Here is a 15,827-nt window from a genome sequence, read left to right on the forward strand (position 1 = left end):
AAAAACATGTCTGCCCCCGTTGAGGCAATGCTGCATTAATCGGAATTGGTAGCTGGGGATTACTTGCATATCGCGTTGTATATAATCTATACATTGTAAACAGAAAGCTCCATCAGGGTCGATCTAGTTATTACTTCTGTAGCGATGAAGACGTTTTGTGGGAGAGCAAACCCGACTACGGGCGCATTGGACTGGGTCGAAGAGAGCGAGGAGTATGACTATCATCAAGAGATAGCCAGGTAGCAATGCTAGCAGTATAGTCAACTTCAGCCATGATCACAAAGTCTTCATGAATATAATGTAATTAAATGGTTATGAAAAGCGCTGCACGACTACATACTTCACAGATCTCTACTTCTCAATAATGTTTGCGATCTAGCTGTCTCTGTGTTTAACTTGACACACAGCTTTCGTTAGACATGTCATCAAAATGCCCTGCTACATACAACTTTGATTTAGGAAACTCATCATCCAACTATGTACAGCTTTGAGAAAGCAGTAGAGACGGCCAATTCCTGCTCAAATCTAACTTAAACCTGAGTCTGCATCACACTCAGGTTGCACACATATATATATATAGACATAAACAGAAAAACACACCGCCGCACTCTATCGCTGAATAAAAACCTGCTTTTTCGTCTATGTATTTGTGTGCAACCCGAGTGTGATGCAGACTCGGTTTGCAGTTAGCTCAAATCATGATCACTTGTGTGCCCCTCAGGTCCAGCTATGCTGATATGCTGCATGATCACGACAGGGTGAGTCGGTTTCCTCCTCTCCTTTTGTATGAAGCAGAGTGTGTGTAGACAGTGTTCATCAAGTCCTGCATATTATGTATGTGCAACCAGACCTGGGTTGAGCGTTTCCTTTAGTCTGCCTGATGTGCAGGGTTTGCACTTTGGGGACGATTCCATTTATTCCTTGGTTCCAGGCAAACTCAATCAAGTGCAGCTATTTGAACCCAGGTCTGTGTGTAACGTCTCCCTCTCTCTACAGAATGAGAAGTACTACCAGGGCATCCGGGCTGCTGTGAGCAGGGTGAAGGCTCGGGGTGAAAAGGTCATAGTTCTGGACATCGGCACTGGAACGGGACTGCTTTCCATGATGGCTGTCACTGCAGGGGCAGACTACTGCTATGCAGTCGAGGTGACAACGACCACTCCCTCCTACCTACTGCATGTGTTTTTAGCCAGCTTCTCTCTCACGCAATCGTCATAAGAGTTGGCTAAAGAACATGCAGGTCTGGAGCTAGGTTAGCTGAAACCCACACACACATACACACCATAGCCACATCGTTGCAGTCCATTTCGATGACAGGATAGAAGGACAAAGGAACACTATACTGTGTAATGTCTCTTACTGTGATGTGTCTGTTTGACCGAATAGGTTTTCAAGCCCATGGCAGAGGCTGCACAGCGTATCGTGAAGAAGAATGGCTTCTCTGACAAGATCAAAATAATTAACAAACACTCTACAGAAGTGACAGTGGGGGCAGGTCAGAGAAACACACACACACACACACACACACCTACCTATGACTGAAATAGGCTACATGTGTTACAGTATGTGTGTTCCAATGAGATGGTTAGATATGAGATGGTTAGACGGTATGTGTTGTCTGTCCCTGCAGATGGAGACATGCAGACTCGAGCCAACGTCCTGGTTACAGAGCTGTTTGACACTGAGCTCATTGGAGAAGGAGCCTTACCCAGCTATGAACATGCTCACCTGCACCTGGTTCAGGTAAGTGTGAGAGTGTGTGAGTGACTGAATGAGTGACTGAGTGTGTATGTGTGTGTGTATGTGTGTGTGTACATGTGTTTGTACATGTGTTTGTTGGATCAAATGCATGAAGCAGCCCCTTGATCTCCCCCCATAGGAGGGCTGTGAGGCTGTACCCCACCGTGCCACAGTGTATGCCCAGCTGGTAGAATCAGAGCAGCTGTGGAGCTGGGCACAGCTTCAGCCCATTGAGGTGGATGGGCCTGGCCGCAGGCTGTTGCCCCCGCCCGCGGTGGCCACGTGTGCTGGAGCACACTCCGTGTGTGACATCCAACTCAGCCAGGTGCCCCCACACAGCTTCACACCCCTAGGACCTCTCTGCACCATGTTCAGGTGAGATGAATGTTGATTCACATTGGTCTCTATTCTTGCATTCTTAATTGGTATTATCTTCATCTTGCATACTTTTATAAATGATCGAAACTTCTCTTAAAATTCTATCACTTAGAAATCAGATGCAATACATGCTCCTTTCTATCCTCCTCCTCTCTCTCTCTCTCTCTCTCTCTCTCTCTCTCTCTCTCTCTCTCTCCCCAGTGTGGACTTCAGTAAGCCTGTGAGCAGTGCCTCTCAGGCCCACTCCTCCAGCTTCTCAGCCCAGTCCAGTGGTCGGGCTCAGGTGGTCCTGTCCTGGTGGGACATCGACATGGACCCCAGTGGAACCATCGTCTGCTCCATCGCACCCAGCTGGACCTACCCACAACCCAAGGACGCTCCTGTGAGTGCAGCTTCCACTGGTGGTGTTTTATAAACATCAACATGATACAGTTGAATGAACCAGTCCCACTATGTGAAACTCTCTGTAAATGATTCTGGGCTCCGAGATTAAATTAACTTAAACGCTTGCTGTATGCTGTAACTCTTTTTCTGTAACGTCATGCAAGTTTAAAACTACTCTGCCACTGATATCGTGTTGTCCTGTGTTTATGGTGTGTATTGACTTGGTACAGTTGACTGAGTTATCAAAGGGATGCATTTTGTGTTGTGTTGTGGTCAGTGGCGGGATCACTGGATGCAGAGCGTCTACTTCCTTCCTGCTGAGAGGAGAGTGACGGAGGGGGAGGAGCTTAGTCTTACTGTATCACATGATGACTACAGCCTCTGGTACAGCCTAGACACAGCCGGGTAAATACTAAAGTGATACACCTGTCAACTCTGCACTACTTGGATGAACAAGCCTGGCGGTAGTTGCCAAATTTGACTCAAAAGTGCTAATATTGTTATACAGACACCCAGCATTTTATATCATATATGCTCCAAATGGTGTCCTTCAGGGGCGGTGTGAGCGAAGCAGAGACGTGTCGACCGTGCTGCATCTGCCAGGCACACCTGGTGTGGACACGCCCACGCTTCGGAGAGCACAACGACCGCCAGCGCACAGACAGCTACGCCAGCGCATTACGCAGCGTGAGTTATTATCGGACCGGGGGTTTGGGGATCAGGGCCTGCATGTAGCTGTGCTGTAAAAGATAAGGTGATTCTATACAGTTCGTGTGGTTTTATGTTGAATATATTGCATAAATCGAGAATACACCAGCTATGTGTCACGTTCCAAATGTTTTTGTTGTTTTTGTATTTTATTATCATCCTTGATTCATCCTTGTTTTAGCACCATAACACTTGCACTCATTTCCTGTGTTTCTGCTTTAAAGATGTTGAAAGCAGACAGTGTGTGTCTAGCAGTCAGCGATGGGAGTCTGCTTCCTGTCTTCGCTCACATGCTAGGGGCTAAGAAGGTATATTCTCCTGACCCTTACCTCACATTCATACTTCTATTTTTTCTACTACTCCTTTTTGTTCTTTTTCACACCCTCCTTTTTGTTTGGATAGTATTTAATGACCCTATTTCCTGTCTGTCTGTGTCATTCCAGGTGTTCAGTTTAGAAAGCTCCGGAATGTCCAAGCAGGTTATTGAACAAGTGAGTGGAGACTCCTGAACAAAGCTTTAACTTATAACCCCATGAACACACAGGAGCTAACTGCTAACATTTGTCTGCTTCTGCAGGTGCTGGAAGCTAACTCCCTGAAAGGAGGAGTCCAGGTTCTGGGGATAAGACCTGACCAGCTGTCTAGTACTGACCTGGGTGGAGAACAGGTACAACTCAACAACAATGGGGATGATGCTGTCAGTGATGTCAGCCTACAGTAGACACTACGTTTCTGTCCAGCGCTAACACATCTGTGTCAAATAATAAACTGATTATGGTCTGGGCCAGGATTCATTGAGTCAGTTGGAGAAACCTGCTAAATCTGAACTGTGTCTGCCTTGTCTCTGCTCTTTACCTGTGTTGCTCTAACCTCTGTTCCCTGTACGATCTGGTCCTGTAGATATCAGTGTTGATGGGAGAACCCTACTTCAGTACCAGTCTACTACCCTGGCACTCTCTGTACTTCTGGTATTGTCGGACGGCCCTGGCCCGCCTGCTACAACCCAACGCTACCATCCTGCCTTGTTCTGCCACTCTCCACATGGTTGCTGTGGAGTTTCAGGTAGAGACAAGGTTATTGTTTGACGTCCACGTTTATAAAGTCAAAGTTCTTTATTGTCACATACTCTGCGAGCAGAGCAATGAGATGCTTAGTTCACACAGGGCCTCAACAGTGTTATTATACACAATATACAATAAAACTTCCTAAATGCTAAAATACACCCTAACAAAATTGCATGATATAAATACAACATGCAAATACTGTAATGGCAATAGATTATGACATTAAAGTGTTAGTTCAGGATTTTGAATATTGTACCTAATTTTCCACTTACTTGGAATGTCGTAGGCTCACCTGGACACTTGTTTTGGTCAAAGTCGCATTCTTGAGCAACCACTGCTGGACTTGGCCACAGGCACAATCCCTATAGTGGAAGTGGACGGGGCTCTCAGTTTGACTACTTATAAACATCTCCAGTATTACAAGCATAGAAATCTATTGTTCTAACTGAGAAGACATCTTATATTATTCTAACTGAGATGGGCATGTTCCAAACTGAGTGCCTGTTTCAAATCAGGAAGAGTCAGTTCTAATTATCTTTTATGCTTGAAATAGTGGAAATAATGTCATTGTGTCGACATGCATGTAGAAGGGCGTGTGCGGTTTTGTTTTTAACTCCATCTCCCTCCTTCCCTCCATCTCTCTCAGGACCTATGGAGGATAAGAGCACCATGTGGAACATGTAAAGGCTTTGATGTTGGCCCCATGGATGACATGGTTCAGGTTAGAATCTCATCCCTTTCATACTCATCCCTTCATCTTTCATTCACTCATTCATCTAGTCATGGGATTCTCACATCTTCACCACCTGAACCGTTGCATTCTCTCCACTTATTCTGTTCTCGCCTTTCCCCTCCCCCCCTTTCGTCTTTCCCCTCTCAGAAATCTATGGATTTCCGTGAGTCTCGTGAGGCGGAGCCCCACCCTCTGTGGGAGTACCCCTGTCGTGCCCTGACCCAACCCAGACAGGTCATGTCCTTTGACTTCACACAGTGTGTCCCTCAACAGCCAATCAGCAGTCAGGGATCAGTCCCACTGATGAGGTAAGGGCTCTTCTCTTTGTATCCATGACACACAAGGACAATTACGTTCCAAACTGGAATGATGAATATTTTTAATAAGGCTTGAAGGCAGTGTAATAACAATGCAGAAGTTGTATTTGTGTCCACCAGTTGTTTTTTCTGTGTTCCTTCCTGTACAGGACCGGGTGTTGTCATGGCGTCGCCCTGTGGATGGAATACCAACTGACTGATGACATCACAGTTAGCATGGGCCTGACAAGACCAGTCACTGAGCAGGTCAGCAGCAAATGTTTGAATATTCCCACGTTGACTTAGTATACAGTTGCCAAACTAGCTTTTATTGAGGTAAATACATCTTGTCATTTTCCTAACCACACATTGTTTAATGTCAGTCACTCATTCGTCTGGTCATGGGATGCACTCATCTGGTTTCCCCCCCTCTCTCCCCTCACCTTCCTCTTGCCCCTCTCACCTTTGCCCTCTCCCTACTACTCTATCCCCTTTCCTCCCTTCACTGTAGGGTGCTTGTGAGTGGAGTCTCCATCGGAAACAAGGAGTGTACTTCTTCATAGAACCTTTGGAGAGCTCAGGGGATGAAAGGGCCTCAGTGTCCTTCAGTTTCACCTTTGAACCCAGCATCGGGGACATCAAAATGGATTTCACAGTTGCTTCTCAGTAAACCTAACAGAGGACAAACATTTTCCATGAATCCAGTCATGCTAAATACTGTGGTATTATGTTACAAACATTTTATCAATGTTTATATTGTTGTTGCCCTTTATATGATATTCCTATGCTAAAACAGCTGTGACTGTGTAGTACAGTAATTCTCATAGCTGCTGCAATGATGAGTGTGTAAGATTGAAAAGTGAGATAATGGTGAATAAACTATATCTTGGAAAGAATGAACAACAAAGCATTCCTCTGGGTTTGTTACACACACAAAAATACACCTGTGGCATTGATTAACAGAATTTTATTTTTTTGCAGAAAACACTATATAGATATAGTAATATACACAAGATTTCTGTGTGGATAATCAGTGAGCTGTCATGTCATACAGCTTGAAATAGTACTTGATATGGGTCTGTGAAATCTTAACTGTGGGATGCAGTTTTCAGTTAATTAGACCATGGTCAAAAAGCCTGATGGGAGGATGAATGCATTCATTATCATAATGTCTACAGTGATATTCAAATACTTAATTTTCCTGTCTTGTATTACCTTATAAATATGACAACTGTACTGACATATTACAACCAGCAATAACAGTGCATTAGACCTTCATTCAATGCTCTCTTTTTGCTCACATTTGCATGAATAGATGTTTTATATTCCTATCATCTCAGTGAGCTTCAGGCAGTGGGAGGTACTCAGGGCAGATGGAATGTATATTAGGTGACATCAGAATACATTGTGGTGGGCGTAGCATAGGTTTCTAGGTATCAGGGACCTGCGTGTTGGCCAGGATAATCTTCTCCCCTGGCTTAAAGGCCGGCATCCCAGTATACGGACAGCTAGCACATCGGAAGGCATCGCCAAGGTAGCACTGGAATATGGTTAGAAGATCATGTCAACAATCAAGGACTGGCCTCACAAAGTTATTAAAGAGCTGGGCCTGGATATCTTGATGGTGATCTTCCTAAGAAAGTTAAAAAGTTCTTAAATTGATATCTTAAGAAGACCACCATAGCAACCAGCTAACAGCAGTGGATGAGCCAGCTAGCTAGCATATTGAATGCAGGACACATAGCTAACCAATTAATTATATAATATGTAGAAACCATTTCTGGAGACACAAAGATTGATATTATACATGTTAGATTAAATTAAACATGATCAATTCGCCTTTATGAGCTTTATTCTCTCCTACTGTAGCTATGAATCTAAGACAAGGGTTGAGTTATCTTGAAGTTTAGAACATTTAATAAGAAACACTTTCAAGAATCCTGTTTTTTCTCAAGAAGAAACTTAAGAACAGAGTAAAGAACAACAAATTATTAAAACAACAAATTATCGTAGACTTATTTAAGACTAAAGTTATGAAGAACTTTCTTAAGAACGTTGTTGTGAATTCAGGCCCTAAAAAGTTGAAAAAGGGGAAATAAGTGTGTCACTTATTTCAAGACTAAGGGTTAAAAGGTTTCATGAAATAAAAGAGATGATTGGGGCCCTGTTTGAATACGTTGAAACTACATTCTCCCTGTATTCCTATTCTTCCTTCCTCTCTTCCCTGATTTAATCACTGACCTAACATGATTGGATTGGTCAAAGCAAACCTTTCCACTGCATTGCTTTCACCAATCATACATCAGATTAGTGATTTATTCAAGGAAGGAAGGTCCCATTTCGAGAGTATTCAAACAGGGGGCCCGAAGAGTCACAAATGGAGTGTCATGGTGGATGTCTAGGACCATAGTAGCCTCTGGTGAAACTCACACTTCCACAGGCGGACTTGGCTTGGGTGGCCTTCTGGACCCCACTGCTCTCCTTCTCCTGCTCCAGCTCGTCGGCAAGACCACACGAGCTATATAGAGGGAGCCACACAGCACAGTACATTAGGCCAATAATCACACATGTAACCGCATGTAGGGTATTCAATAAAGACTAAAAAGGTGCAACTGTCATGTCTGCTGTTCATGATTCTCCAGCTCCGATTAGTGTCATGTTCTTGATGATGTGAGAATCCTCCCTCCTACCAGTTCTTGCAGGCTTTCTTCTTCTTGGCAGCTCCATCTCCACAGACAGCTTTGAGGGAGGCGGGGTCTGGCTTCTTCAGGTCATCAGCATCCAACAGAGCATCGGAGTCGACCAGGTCCTGAGGAGAAAATGACAGGAGGGGGATTTATTGAAAGTCTGCATCTAGTGCAAGAAATTCAGACATAGACACAGATATAGTAGATATACACACAAAGACACACACACATGCCGTCCATGTACTATTGAAAAATAGTGGGAGGGACGGAAAAAGGTGCAAAGTTACCACATGACCTGCCCACAGAGTTGGTTTAGTCGTTTTCTCCTGCGTGTCTGATGTGGACAACCTAAACGTTCAGCATTCGCACACGCTTGTCACGTTGGCATACGCACGGTCGGTGTGGCTTCCGTGTCACACTCACACTCTCACACTCACCACATCGTCATCACCCATGTCATTGGCTGACAGGGTCCACATCTTGGCAGCGCTGGGGTCAAGAGTAGGTTTCTCCACTGAAGAAAACATAGAAGTGTGACGATAAACCATCATGAAGAAACACATATTTAGAGACTGGAGGAGCATGACAAATCAATTTGAAATGGTAAAAGATGGGTTACTACAGTACCCACCTGGTTTGGGGGTCTTTTTCCCAAAGGACAGCTTGAGTTGGCTGGAGGAGCCCACCTCATAACTGGGTTTGGAGGCACACATGCGGACCCTGGACAGGGTGTTCCCCTGGAAGCCTGTGTTAGACCTGAGAGCGGATACTGCCTCTGGGCTCAGGGCTCCTTTACTGACCTGACAATGAGAAGAGATAGTACAATGATGCAGGAATGAGCTACTGTATCTGGAGGGACTTGTCCCTGCCAGGTTTCCCTTTTAGATCATAATGAATAAGGTTATATGGACAGGTGGGGACCTGATCCTTGGTAAGTACTCCTACTCTGAGACACTTTGTGAACACATGCACATCAGGTGAGTTTGAATCTAGAGCAATGTCATTGCAAATGTTGCTGGCTATTTACTGCGGCCATACGCCTCAGAGTACCCAATCTAGACTGTGTAGGACACATATAATGGACTGTACAGAGCTATTTTTCACATGAGTGTTATATTAGAAGGGTGGCACCAATGAGCTTCAAGTAGTTTCATATAGCTTCCTTGTTAAACCTCCTGATTTACCAATGACATGCTCTATTGGTATAATGTAAAGGAAATATATGGCTTCATTGGCACCACTCTTTCCTACAGAACACTCCGGACGGCACTATAGGATACTCACCTCTGTGACAGACACCAGGCCAGACAACTTTAGGGCTGACATCAGCTTCTCAGCTGTCCTCACAATCTGGTCCTCGGTTCCTACAGAAAGAGGACAGATGTTTCTTGAATCGGACTTCTAACATCATGCCTACCATGTAGAAGATGTACAATGACCAGGGCACACAATACATTGTTTCCCCAAGTTATTAAATGCATTCTTGTTTACAACTCTTTTGTAATCAGTCTGTTCCTGCCCATGCCAACACGCCGCCGCCCCCCCCCCCCACACACACACACACACACACACACACACACACACACATACACCACCTGTAACTGCTTCCTCCAGCACTAGTTTCCCGCCAGGCTTGATGACTCTGGCAATCTCTGTTAGCGTGTCCCAGTTGTGGACGGTCGAGCTATCAGAGATAAGACTGGAGAGGACCCAGTCATAGCTTGATGCTACATGTGAGGCTGAGAAGAGGAGAGAGGACAGACCTTTTAGTGACCAATTCAATATTCAGTGACATAATTGGTAATCATGTCTTTTTACCAAGGTATAGCCTATCTGACATGTCAACACAGTAATTTGATTGAAGACTACCAATCACACAAGGGAAAATGACATACACAGTAGAAGTCTGTCCATATTCTCCAGTGACAATTGGCCCTCTGTGCCAACAATGGCCCATAGACTCTCTGCAAGCTCCTTCAGTGTTGCTGGTGAAGATGGCAGGCTCCACACCAGCATCACTTTGTCCCCTGATTTGATGCCAATGTCTCCCATGGCCTTCTGCAAACACTGCATCATTCCAGGAGATAAATGAACACACTCAATAGTATGTTTCTACATCTGAATTCAACACAAGAGAGAAAACAAAGACGCCACAGCAACCACAAGACACTGCAATGACTCCTCTCCCTTATCTGGTTCCACCCAGACTGAGAGAGATAGGCCCAACCCATGCGGAGAGGGGACATATGGTTATAACACCGCACGTGGACAGAAAAGTATACTCCACCACCCAATGAATAAGCGCTGCCTGATGTCAGCTGTCAGAAACAGGGTAGGGAATAAAATAAATGTGACCTTGTACTAGTCACGTAACAATACAGAATGTCGATTTATTTTGAGATTGTCGTAGTTCCGTTGGATCGGTCACACCATACTGTCCCACTTCATAACCCTCAAAACAGACATTCATCCCATAATGTAATGATTTGGCACCTTAAGGACAATGTAGAACGGTTACTACTGTGAACTTCGGCTAATTCATGGCTGCGGTGGATAAAGCTAACTAGCATAGACACGGAATAAGGAGTTTATTTAAAAAAAACAAAAAAACGATTTCAGATAATTGAATTTTCCGGGTGGCACTAGGATATGGATAACACCGAAACCTTAAACGTCTGGGTTGAGCAACGTTATACGGCTGCTAGGACAGCAGGCGGGTAGCCCCATTTGTGACTAGCCTTACTACTTTTTACATTTGGATGTTGTAGTCTAAAAGTCTAGACAGAAAAGTCTGTAGCCATCGACTTCAACTATTGTTTTACCACCTCACCATCTTTATGAAGTGCTCCCAGCCAGTCAATGAAATACTGAGAAATCTCTCTTCTTCGTAATAACACAGGTGGTGTGACGCAGTAGTGCAAGATAGCTAGAAAGACAGAAAAAAGATCAGATGCTTTCCAAATGTCAATTCGTTTCAAATAATGATAACCACTGATGCTTAACTATTTTATATACTTTCTATTTTTTCCGAAATATAAATAAAGGAAAGCGGTACTTGATCTACCGTTAAGATTAGCTGATGCTAACTCACCTCCCCGGTCACAACAATATCTGTGTTCTCTGAGCTCAAATACTGGAACTCCGCCCATTTACTTCCGGTCAATGTAACCGTGTGTAAATGAGGATTTCTTCAAAATAAGAGAGCCCAAATTTAAACATGGTAAATAGGGGTCAGTGAACCGCAAATATGCTAATCATCCTAACAAATATATATCAGTTATAACTATATAATATTGTATTGCCCCAGAAGGGTTTGGATTGGGTACTCAGAGTACCCAATCTAGACTGTGTAAGACACAGACTGTACAGAGCTATTTTTCAAAGATTTCAATACTTCTCTGGTACCACTACTCCTCAACACTTCCAGAATGCACATCAGAGCTATTTTTCAAAGATGTCAGTACTTCTCTGGTATTACTCTACTCTTACAACTACATTTGCAATGATATTGCTCTAGATTCAAACTCACTTGATGTGCATTCTAGAAGTGTTGAGGAGCAAAGTGGTACCAGAGAAGTATTGAAATCTTTGAAATATAATTTTGTACACTCCATTATATGTGCCCTACACAGTTCATATAATTGGCATGTGTAAAATGTGTAAAATGTAATTCGACCAACATGTACATTTTGAAGCTCAAAATTACTTTTTCACAATTGTATATACTTCTTGTAGCGTAAATTGTGCTTATTTCAGCAAAAATAAGAGAAAATATTGTGATAACATCACTTTCCATTCATGTTTTACCTCGCGCTTTTATTTTGAAGCCGCGAAAACGACGATAAGCGAAACCGGAAGTCTTAATGGAGCTAGCTGGAGCTTATTAGAGCTCAGAGAACACAGATCACAACAATGACGTTTTTTAATAGCTGCCGCTCTACTAGAGTCGCGTAAAAATGACGCATCCGGTGTCAAAAAAACAAACATTCGGCAGTTCTTTGCGCAGTTGCAGCTGGATATGGCGGCGCTGCTAAGAGGAATACGAGCTGGAAGGGCCCTGCGGGGGCTTGGCAGCGGTGAGCTAGGGCTTGATAGTTGGTCTTTGTCACGTAGTCACTATCCAGTTGCACAGGGAATTGTTTTGGTAATGTTTTGGACCTATTTAGGCCATGCTCTTACGACAACAAGCTTGCTAACTTGTTAGCTAACCAATGTCACTGGTCGGAGAAGGTGATCATGAAGGACATAATTACATAATGTTGGCTTCTATTGCAAGCAAACTAAGAAAACATTTGCATGTAGTTAACCTAAATGCAATTTATATGGTCTCCTTCTTTTAAACAAACATGACATGGTGATTTATCTTCTGACAGATGGGGAGGGGGGGGGTCTGCGTTCTCGTGTCTCTTTACATTTTGTTGTGCAACAAGTGCGTTCACCAACCAGGTCCTCCTGAAGGTGTTCAATGCCCATTTCTATTTCGGAGATGTATTTGTACAGTAATGATGTGACTCAAATCAATAGAGATTTTAGATTTGCATATAATTTTTTGTACAGGAAAGAACTCTTGCATTAGCTATTTCTGTCAAAGGAGGGACATCATTACTGCAAGTTACTTACAGTGCCTTACACACACACGCAAAAGTGTCTTGACATGTCTATAATGGTGCAGCATTACTCTCTGACTATTATTTCCTTCTAGTGGTGGGTCCAACATCATCCAATCTCCAGTGCAATGGCCTGAGAAGAGGCTTCCACTGTGCTGCTCTTCGAAGGCTTCAAGATGACTCCAAATCCGACCAGGCCTCCCCATCTTCCTCTTCTGCCTCCTCCTCAACTACAACCTACCACGAGCATTACCAAGCTCACCCTTCTCATCAAGAAATCGACACAACTTCAGAGGAAGCTTGTGCATCTGAGCCTGCTGCTGAGGAGGCTCCCCAGTCCAACACTAGGTGAGGGTCCAAACCAACTGACACTGCAACATAGCCATCTACTCAATGCACTGTAACATTACCATGTTGTGTTAATATTGCCATAACAACTGTATTGTAACGCACCACTCTATGGTGACTGCAGCTATACAGACCAGAGTGGAGAACAAGGCGAAGAGTATGAGACAGAGGAGCAACTCCAAGTACGCATCCTTACAGCGGCACTGGAATTCGTCCCACTACATGGTTGGTCTGTTGAGGCCATTGCAGCAGGGGCTGAGGTGAGTGAGTCAGGGAGTGACTGACTGAAAGAGTGGCTTGGAATTGGATACACTGCAGTGATGTAGATGGAGATATTGGGAGAATTTAATATGTACTGGATGAGTTCATTATTGCCCATTTTTCTGTGTACCAACCAGACCCTAGGCCTCTCAACAGCTTCCAGTGGAATGTTCAATGGAGCAGGAGACCTGGTCTTGCACTTCATCGCTCAGTGTAATGCAGCACTAACAGCGACAATGGCAGAACAGCACAACCAAGTCCAGCTGGGGCAGGTGGAGTAAGTACATTCATTCACACACACACACACACACATACACACAATTAGTAGGGATCAGTGTGATAACACAATCTGAACTTCTAATGTTGAGCATGTTTTACCTGCACGGTTATAGTTTGTTGTTGCTGTTTGTCAGTAAAAAAAAAGGTGCTAAACCGTTATCTCTTGCGTTCTTATAGACCAAAGAAAACGGCTGTGTTTCTAAGGGATGCCGTAGAGACCCGGTTGAGGATGTTGACCCCGTACATTGATACATGGCCACAGGTACCTTCCATGGACACAGTACCATAAGTCCACCTCAGTGACCTGTGACCCAGACCTTAAGCCACATGACTTAAATCCCTAAACCTTGAACTGGTTTATTTAGGTTCTGCCTAATGGCAGAGAAGGTAATTTTATTATATCCTCTTGATAACGTATCTTGACACACTAGTAGAGACAACCCTTCATTACAACTGTGCATAGATGTGCAGTACATACAAATGAAGCACTCTACTGATCACGTTTTCAATTTCTCCTAGACATTCCTCCAGACAGTCTCCTTATCGCACTCAGACTTTTGGCAACTGTTATCTGTCGTTTTCTGCTAATTTAATAGTCTTGTCTTCCCCCCCTCTCTCCAGGCTATGAGTATCCTGCTCCTACCACACAACATCCCAGACAGTCTGAAGCACCTCTCCACCCTGGTGGATGATATCTGGTACTACGCCGGAGACCGCTCCACAGATGTGAGTGGGTCATCGCAACCTAAATATCCCTCTCCCCATGTCTTCCTCTCCCCCTTTCATCAACAACTCCATACTGTCCGTCCTGCCTCTGCCAAGGTTACTACTCACCTTCCCTGCACTGCACTCTGTTATCTTAACTCCACCATTTTTCCCCTCTAATTTTTAATCCTATTATATCTATTATATATAGTGCTATAATCCCTCTTGTTTTCACTTATCACGCCTTGTATTAGTGTGTTACATACACCAGTCAATCAATCTCATAGAAAATGTTTATAATCTCTTTTGATGGAAGTGGTTGTATAATATGTCTGTCTCATTTCCATCACAGTTAAACTGGTACACGAAACGTGCTGCACTGACAGGGATATATAATACCACAGAGCTTGTGATGGTGCAGGACTCCTCCCCTGACTTCGAGGACACCTGGAACTTCCTCGACAACCGTATTCAGGATGTAGTCAACATGGCTGGTACAGCCAAACAGGTACTCTCACCTCAACCTTCGCATAGTCCCTCATGTAAGGTCACTCATGATGAAGGTCAAAAATATTCTCAAGAGAAAGTATATTCAAAAAGCCTCTTTCAGATTAAACTCTTTATTAGACGGCATACAACCTAGAATCTCAGTTCTCAGTTCATGTCTTATTGTGTCCTGTAGGTGCAGTCCACCGGAGAAGCAGTGGTGCAGGGGCTCATGGGAGCTGCAGTTACTGTGAGTGTTACGGAGATAAAATGTTTCTTTGCCCCATAGTTGACCCACAGTGGTCCTCCTAGAGAGACTAATGCAATGAAATGATTGAACATCATGAGCATTATACTGTTCACTCTCTCTTGGTCTAATGCCATATACTGTATTTGTTTAGTTCCCATTTCATGTACATTCATACTTTGAAGAGTTGTATTAGTGAGGGGGAGATAATTGAGTTTAAGGTGTAACTCTAACTTAATGACAGTGTTGACATTTCATCTCTCTCTCTCTCTCTCTCTCTTTTAGCTGAAGAACCTGACCGGGGTCAACCAGCGACGATGAATCATCCCTTCTGATCCCCGCCTGTCAGGTGTTTATGTGACATTGCAGATCAGCCTCCACATGTTCACAGCTCTCAGGCATTTTTCTTACCTGTAATACCATATGGGGTTTGGTATGTTGCCCTGCTTTTGGGCACTTATTCACAAAAACAGGATTCACTATGCCATGGTCTGGTCTGTCCATTTGCAAACAGAGTGGGTTGGGTTCACTTGCCTCTTGTTTTAAACAGTTTTCACTCATGTCCACTCCTAACCCTTTCTCCTTTTGTATAAAGGATCCAAAAATGTATATGTATTAGATTATTTTTGTGTCTGGCACCATTGAGATTTCCTCAATAAACTAAACAGTTCTGTGGTTATCAATGTCTTGGGTGATTTTCTTTCAGTTTATGTAGAGGGGAAAGGTGTAGCTGAATGTCTACAACAAATACTTCTGAATCTGTGTATTACGTGAAACATTTCCATCTCAGGAATAACTCAACCATTCATAGGGGTTGTTGAATTGCATGATGGATATCTGTCAAAACCGATGATATTTTACACTTTTATTTTGAAAAAACTTTTATTGAAAGAAATGGGTGACC

The 15,827-nt window shown here is 43.7% G+C and overlaps 3 protein-coding genes across 5 annotated transcripts; 2 read left to right on the top strand and 1 right to left on the bottom strand.

Annotated features, from left to right (window-relative positions):
* Positions 1-20: 20 nt before the first annotated feature.
* On the top strand, positions 21-6,177 carry prmt7 (protein arginine methyltransferase 7). The gene is made up of 17 exons (XM_083666641.1): positions 21-239; positions 722-758; positions 997-1,146; positions 1,387-1,495; positions 1,631-1,743; positions 1,880-2,115; positions 2,320-2,500; positions 2,780-2,907; positions 3,057-3,189; positions 3,435-3,518; positions 3,654-3,701; positions 3,788-3,877; positions 4,111-4,272; positions 4,921-4,995; positions 5,155-5,315; positions 5,474-5,570; positions 5,815-6,177. The coding sequence occupies exons 1-17, from the start codon at positions 145-147 to the stop codon at positions 5,971-5,973; spliced, it is 2,058 nt and encodes a 685-aa protein (XP_083522767.1). The 5' UTR covers positions 21-144; the 3' UTR covers positions 5,974-6,177.
* A 73-nt stretch (positions 6,178-6,250) lies between these two features.
* On the bottom strand, positions 6,251-11,128 carry ciapin1 (cytokine induced apoptosis inhibitor 1). 3 transcript variants are annotated; one of them, XM_083665955.1, is made up of 10 exons: positions 11,082-11,128; positions 10,821-10,916; positions 9,886-10,048; positions 9,586-9,729; positions 9,275-9,354; positions 8,622-8,790; positions 8,428-8,504; positions 7,994-8,112; positions 7,734-7,821; positions 6,251-6,843 (listed from the first exon to the last, which is right to left on the bottom strand). In XM_083665955.1, the coding sequence occupies exons 2-10, from the start codon at positions 10,821-10,823 to the stop codon at positions 6,733-6,735; spliced, it is 954 nt and encodes a 317-aa protein (XP_083522081.1). In that variant the 5' UTR covers positions 10,824-10,916; positions 11,082-11,128; the 3' UTR covers positions 6,251-6,732. The 3 variants fall into 3 exon arrangements, with proteins under 3 accessions (XP_083522081.1, XP_083522079.1, XP_083522080.1); XM_083665953.1 differs by having other exon boundaries at positions 9,886-10,057; XM_083665954.1 differs by having other exon boundaries at positions 9,886-10,057; positions 11,055-11,097.
* An 842-nt stretch (positions 11,129-11,970) lies between these two features.
* Positions 11,971-15,602, top strand: coq9 (coenzyme Q9 homolog). Its single transcript, XM_083665778.1, has 9 exons — positions 11,971-12,066; positions 12,693-12,945; positions 13,070-13,205; positions 13,344-13,483; positions 13,663-13,747; positions 14,107-14,211; positions 14,543-14,698; positions 14,873-14,926; positions 15,209-15,602. The coding sequence occupies exons 1-9, from the start codon at positions 12,009-12,011 to the stop codon at positions 15,242-15,244; spliced, it is 1,023 nt and encodes a 340-aa protein (XP_083521904.1). The 5' UTR covers positions 11,971-12,008; the 3' UTR covers positions 15,245-15,602.
* Positions 15,603-15,827: the final 225 nt, after the last annotated feature.

Source organism: Argentina silus (assembly GCF_951799395.1).
Source record: "Argentina silus genome assembly, chromosome: 3".
In the NCBI taxonomy this organism is placed as follows: Eukaryota; Metazoa; Chordata; class Actinopteri; order Argentiniformes; family Argentinidae; genus Argentina; species Argentina silus.

Coding starts and splice junctions, on each gene's coding strand:
- prmt7 (XM_083666641.1), top strand. CDS start 145: ATGAAGACGTTTTGTGGGAGAGCAAACCCGACTACGGGCGCATTGGAC. Junction 3,190..3,434: donor ACGCCAGCGCATTACGCAGC/GTGAGTTATTAT, acceptor TCTGCTTTAAAG/ATGTTGAAAGCAGACAGTGT. Junction 4,996..5,154: donor CCATGGATGACATGGTTCAG/GTTAGAATCTCA, acceptor TTCCCCTCTCAG/AAATCTATGGATTTCCGTGA.
- ciapin1 (XM_083665953.1), bottom strand. Junction 8,791..9,274: donor GCCTGGTGTCTGTCACAGAG/GTGAGTATCCTA, acceptor TCTCATTGTCAG/GTCAGTAAAGGAGCCCTGAG. Junction 6,844..7,733: donor CCAAGTCCGCCTGTGGAAGT/GTGAGTTTCACC, acceptor ACCATATTCCAG/TGCTACCTTGGCGATGCCTT.
- coq9 (XM_083665778.1), top strand. CDS start 12,009: ATGGCGGCGCTGCTAAGAGGAATACGAGCTGGAAGGGCCCTGCGGGGG. Junction 14,212..14,542: donor CCGGAGACCGCTCCACAGAT/GTGAGTGGGTCA, acceptor TTTCCATCACAG/TTAAACTGGTACACGAAACG. Junction 14,927..15,208: donor TCATGGGAGCTGCAGTTACT/GTGAGTGTTACG, acceptor TCTCTCTTTTAG/CTGAAGAACCTGACCGGGGT.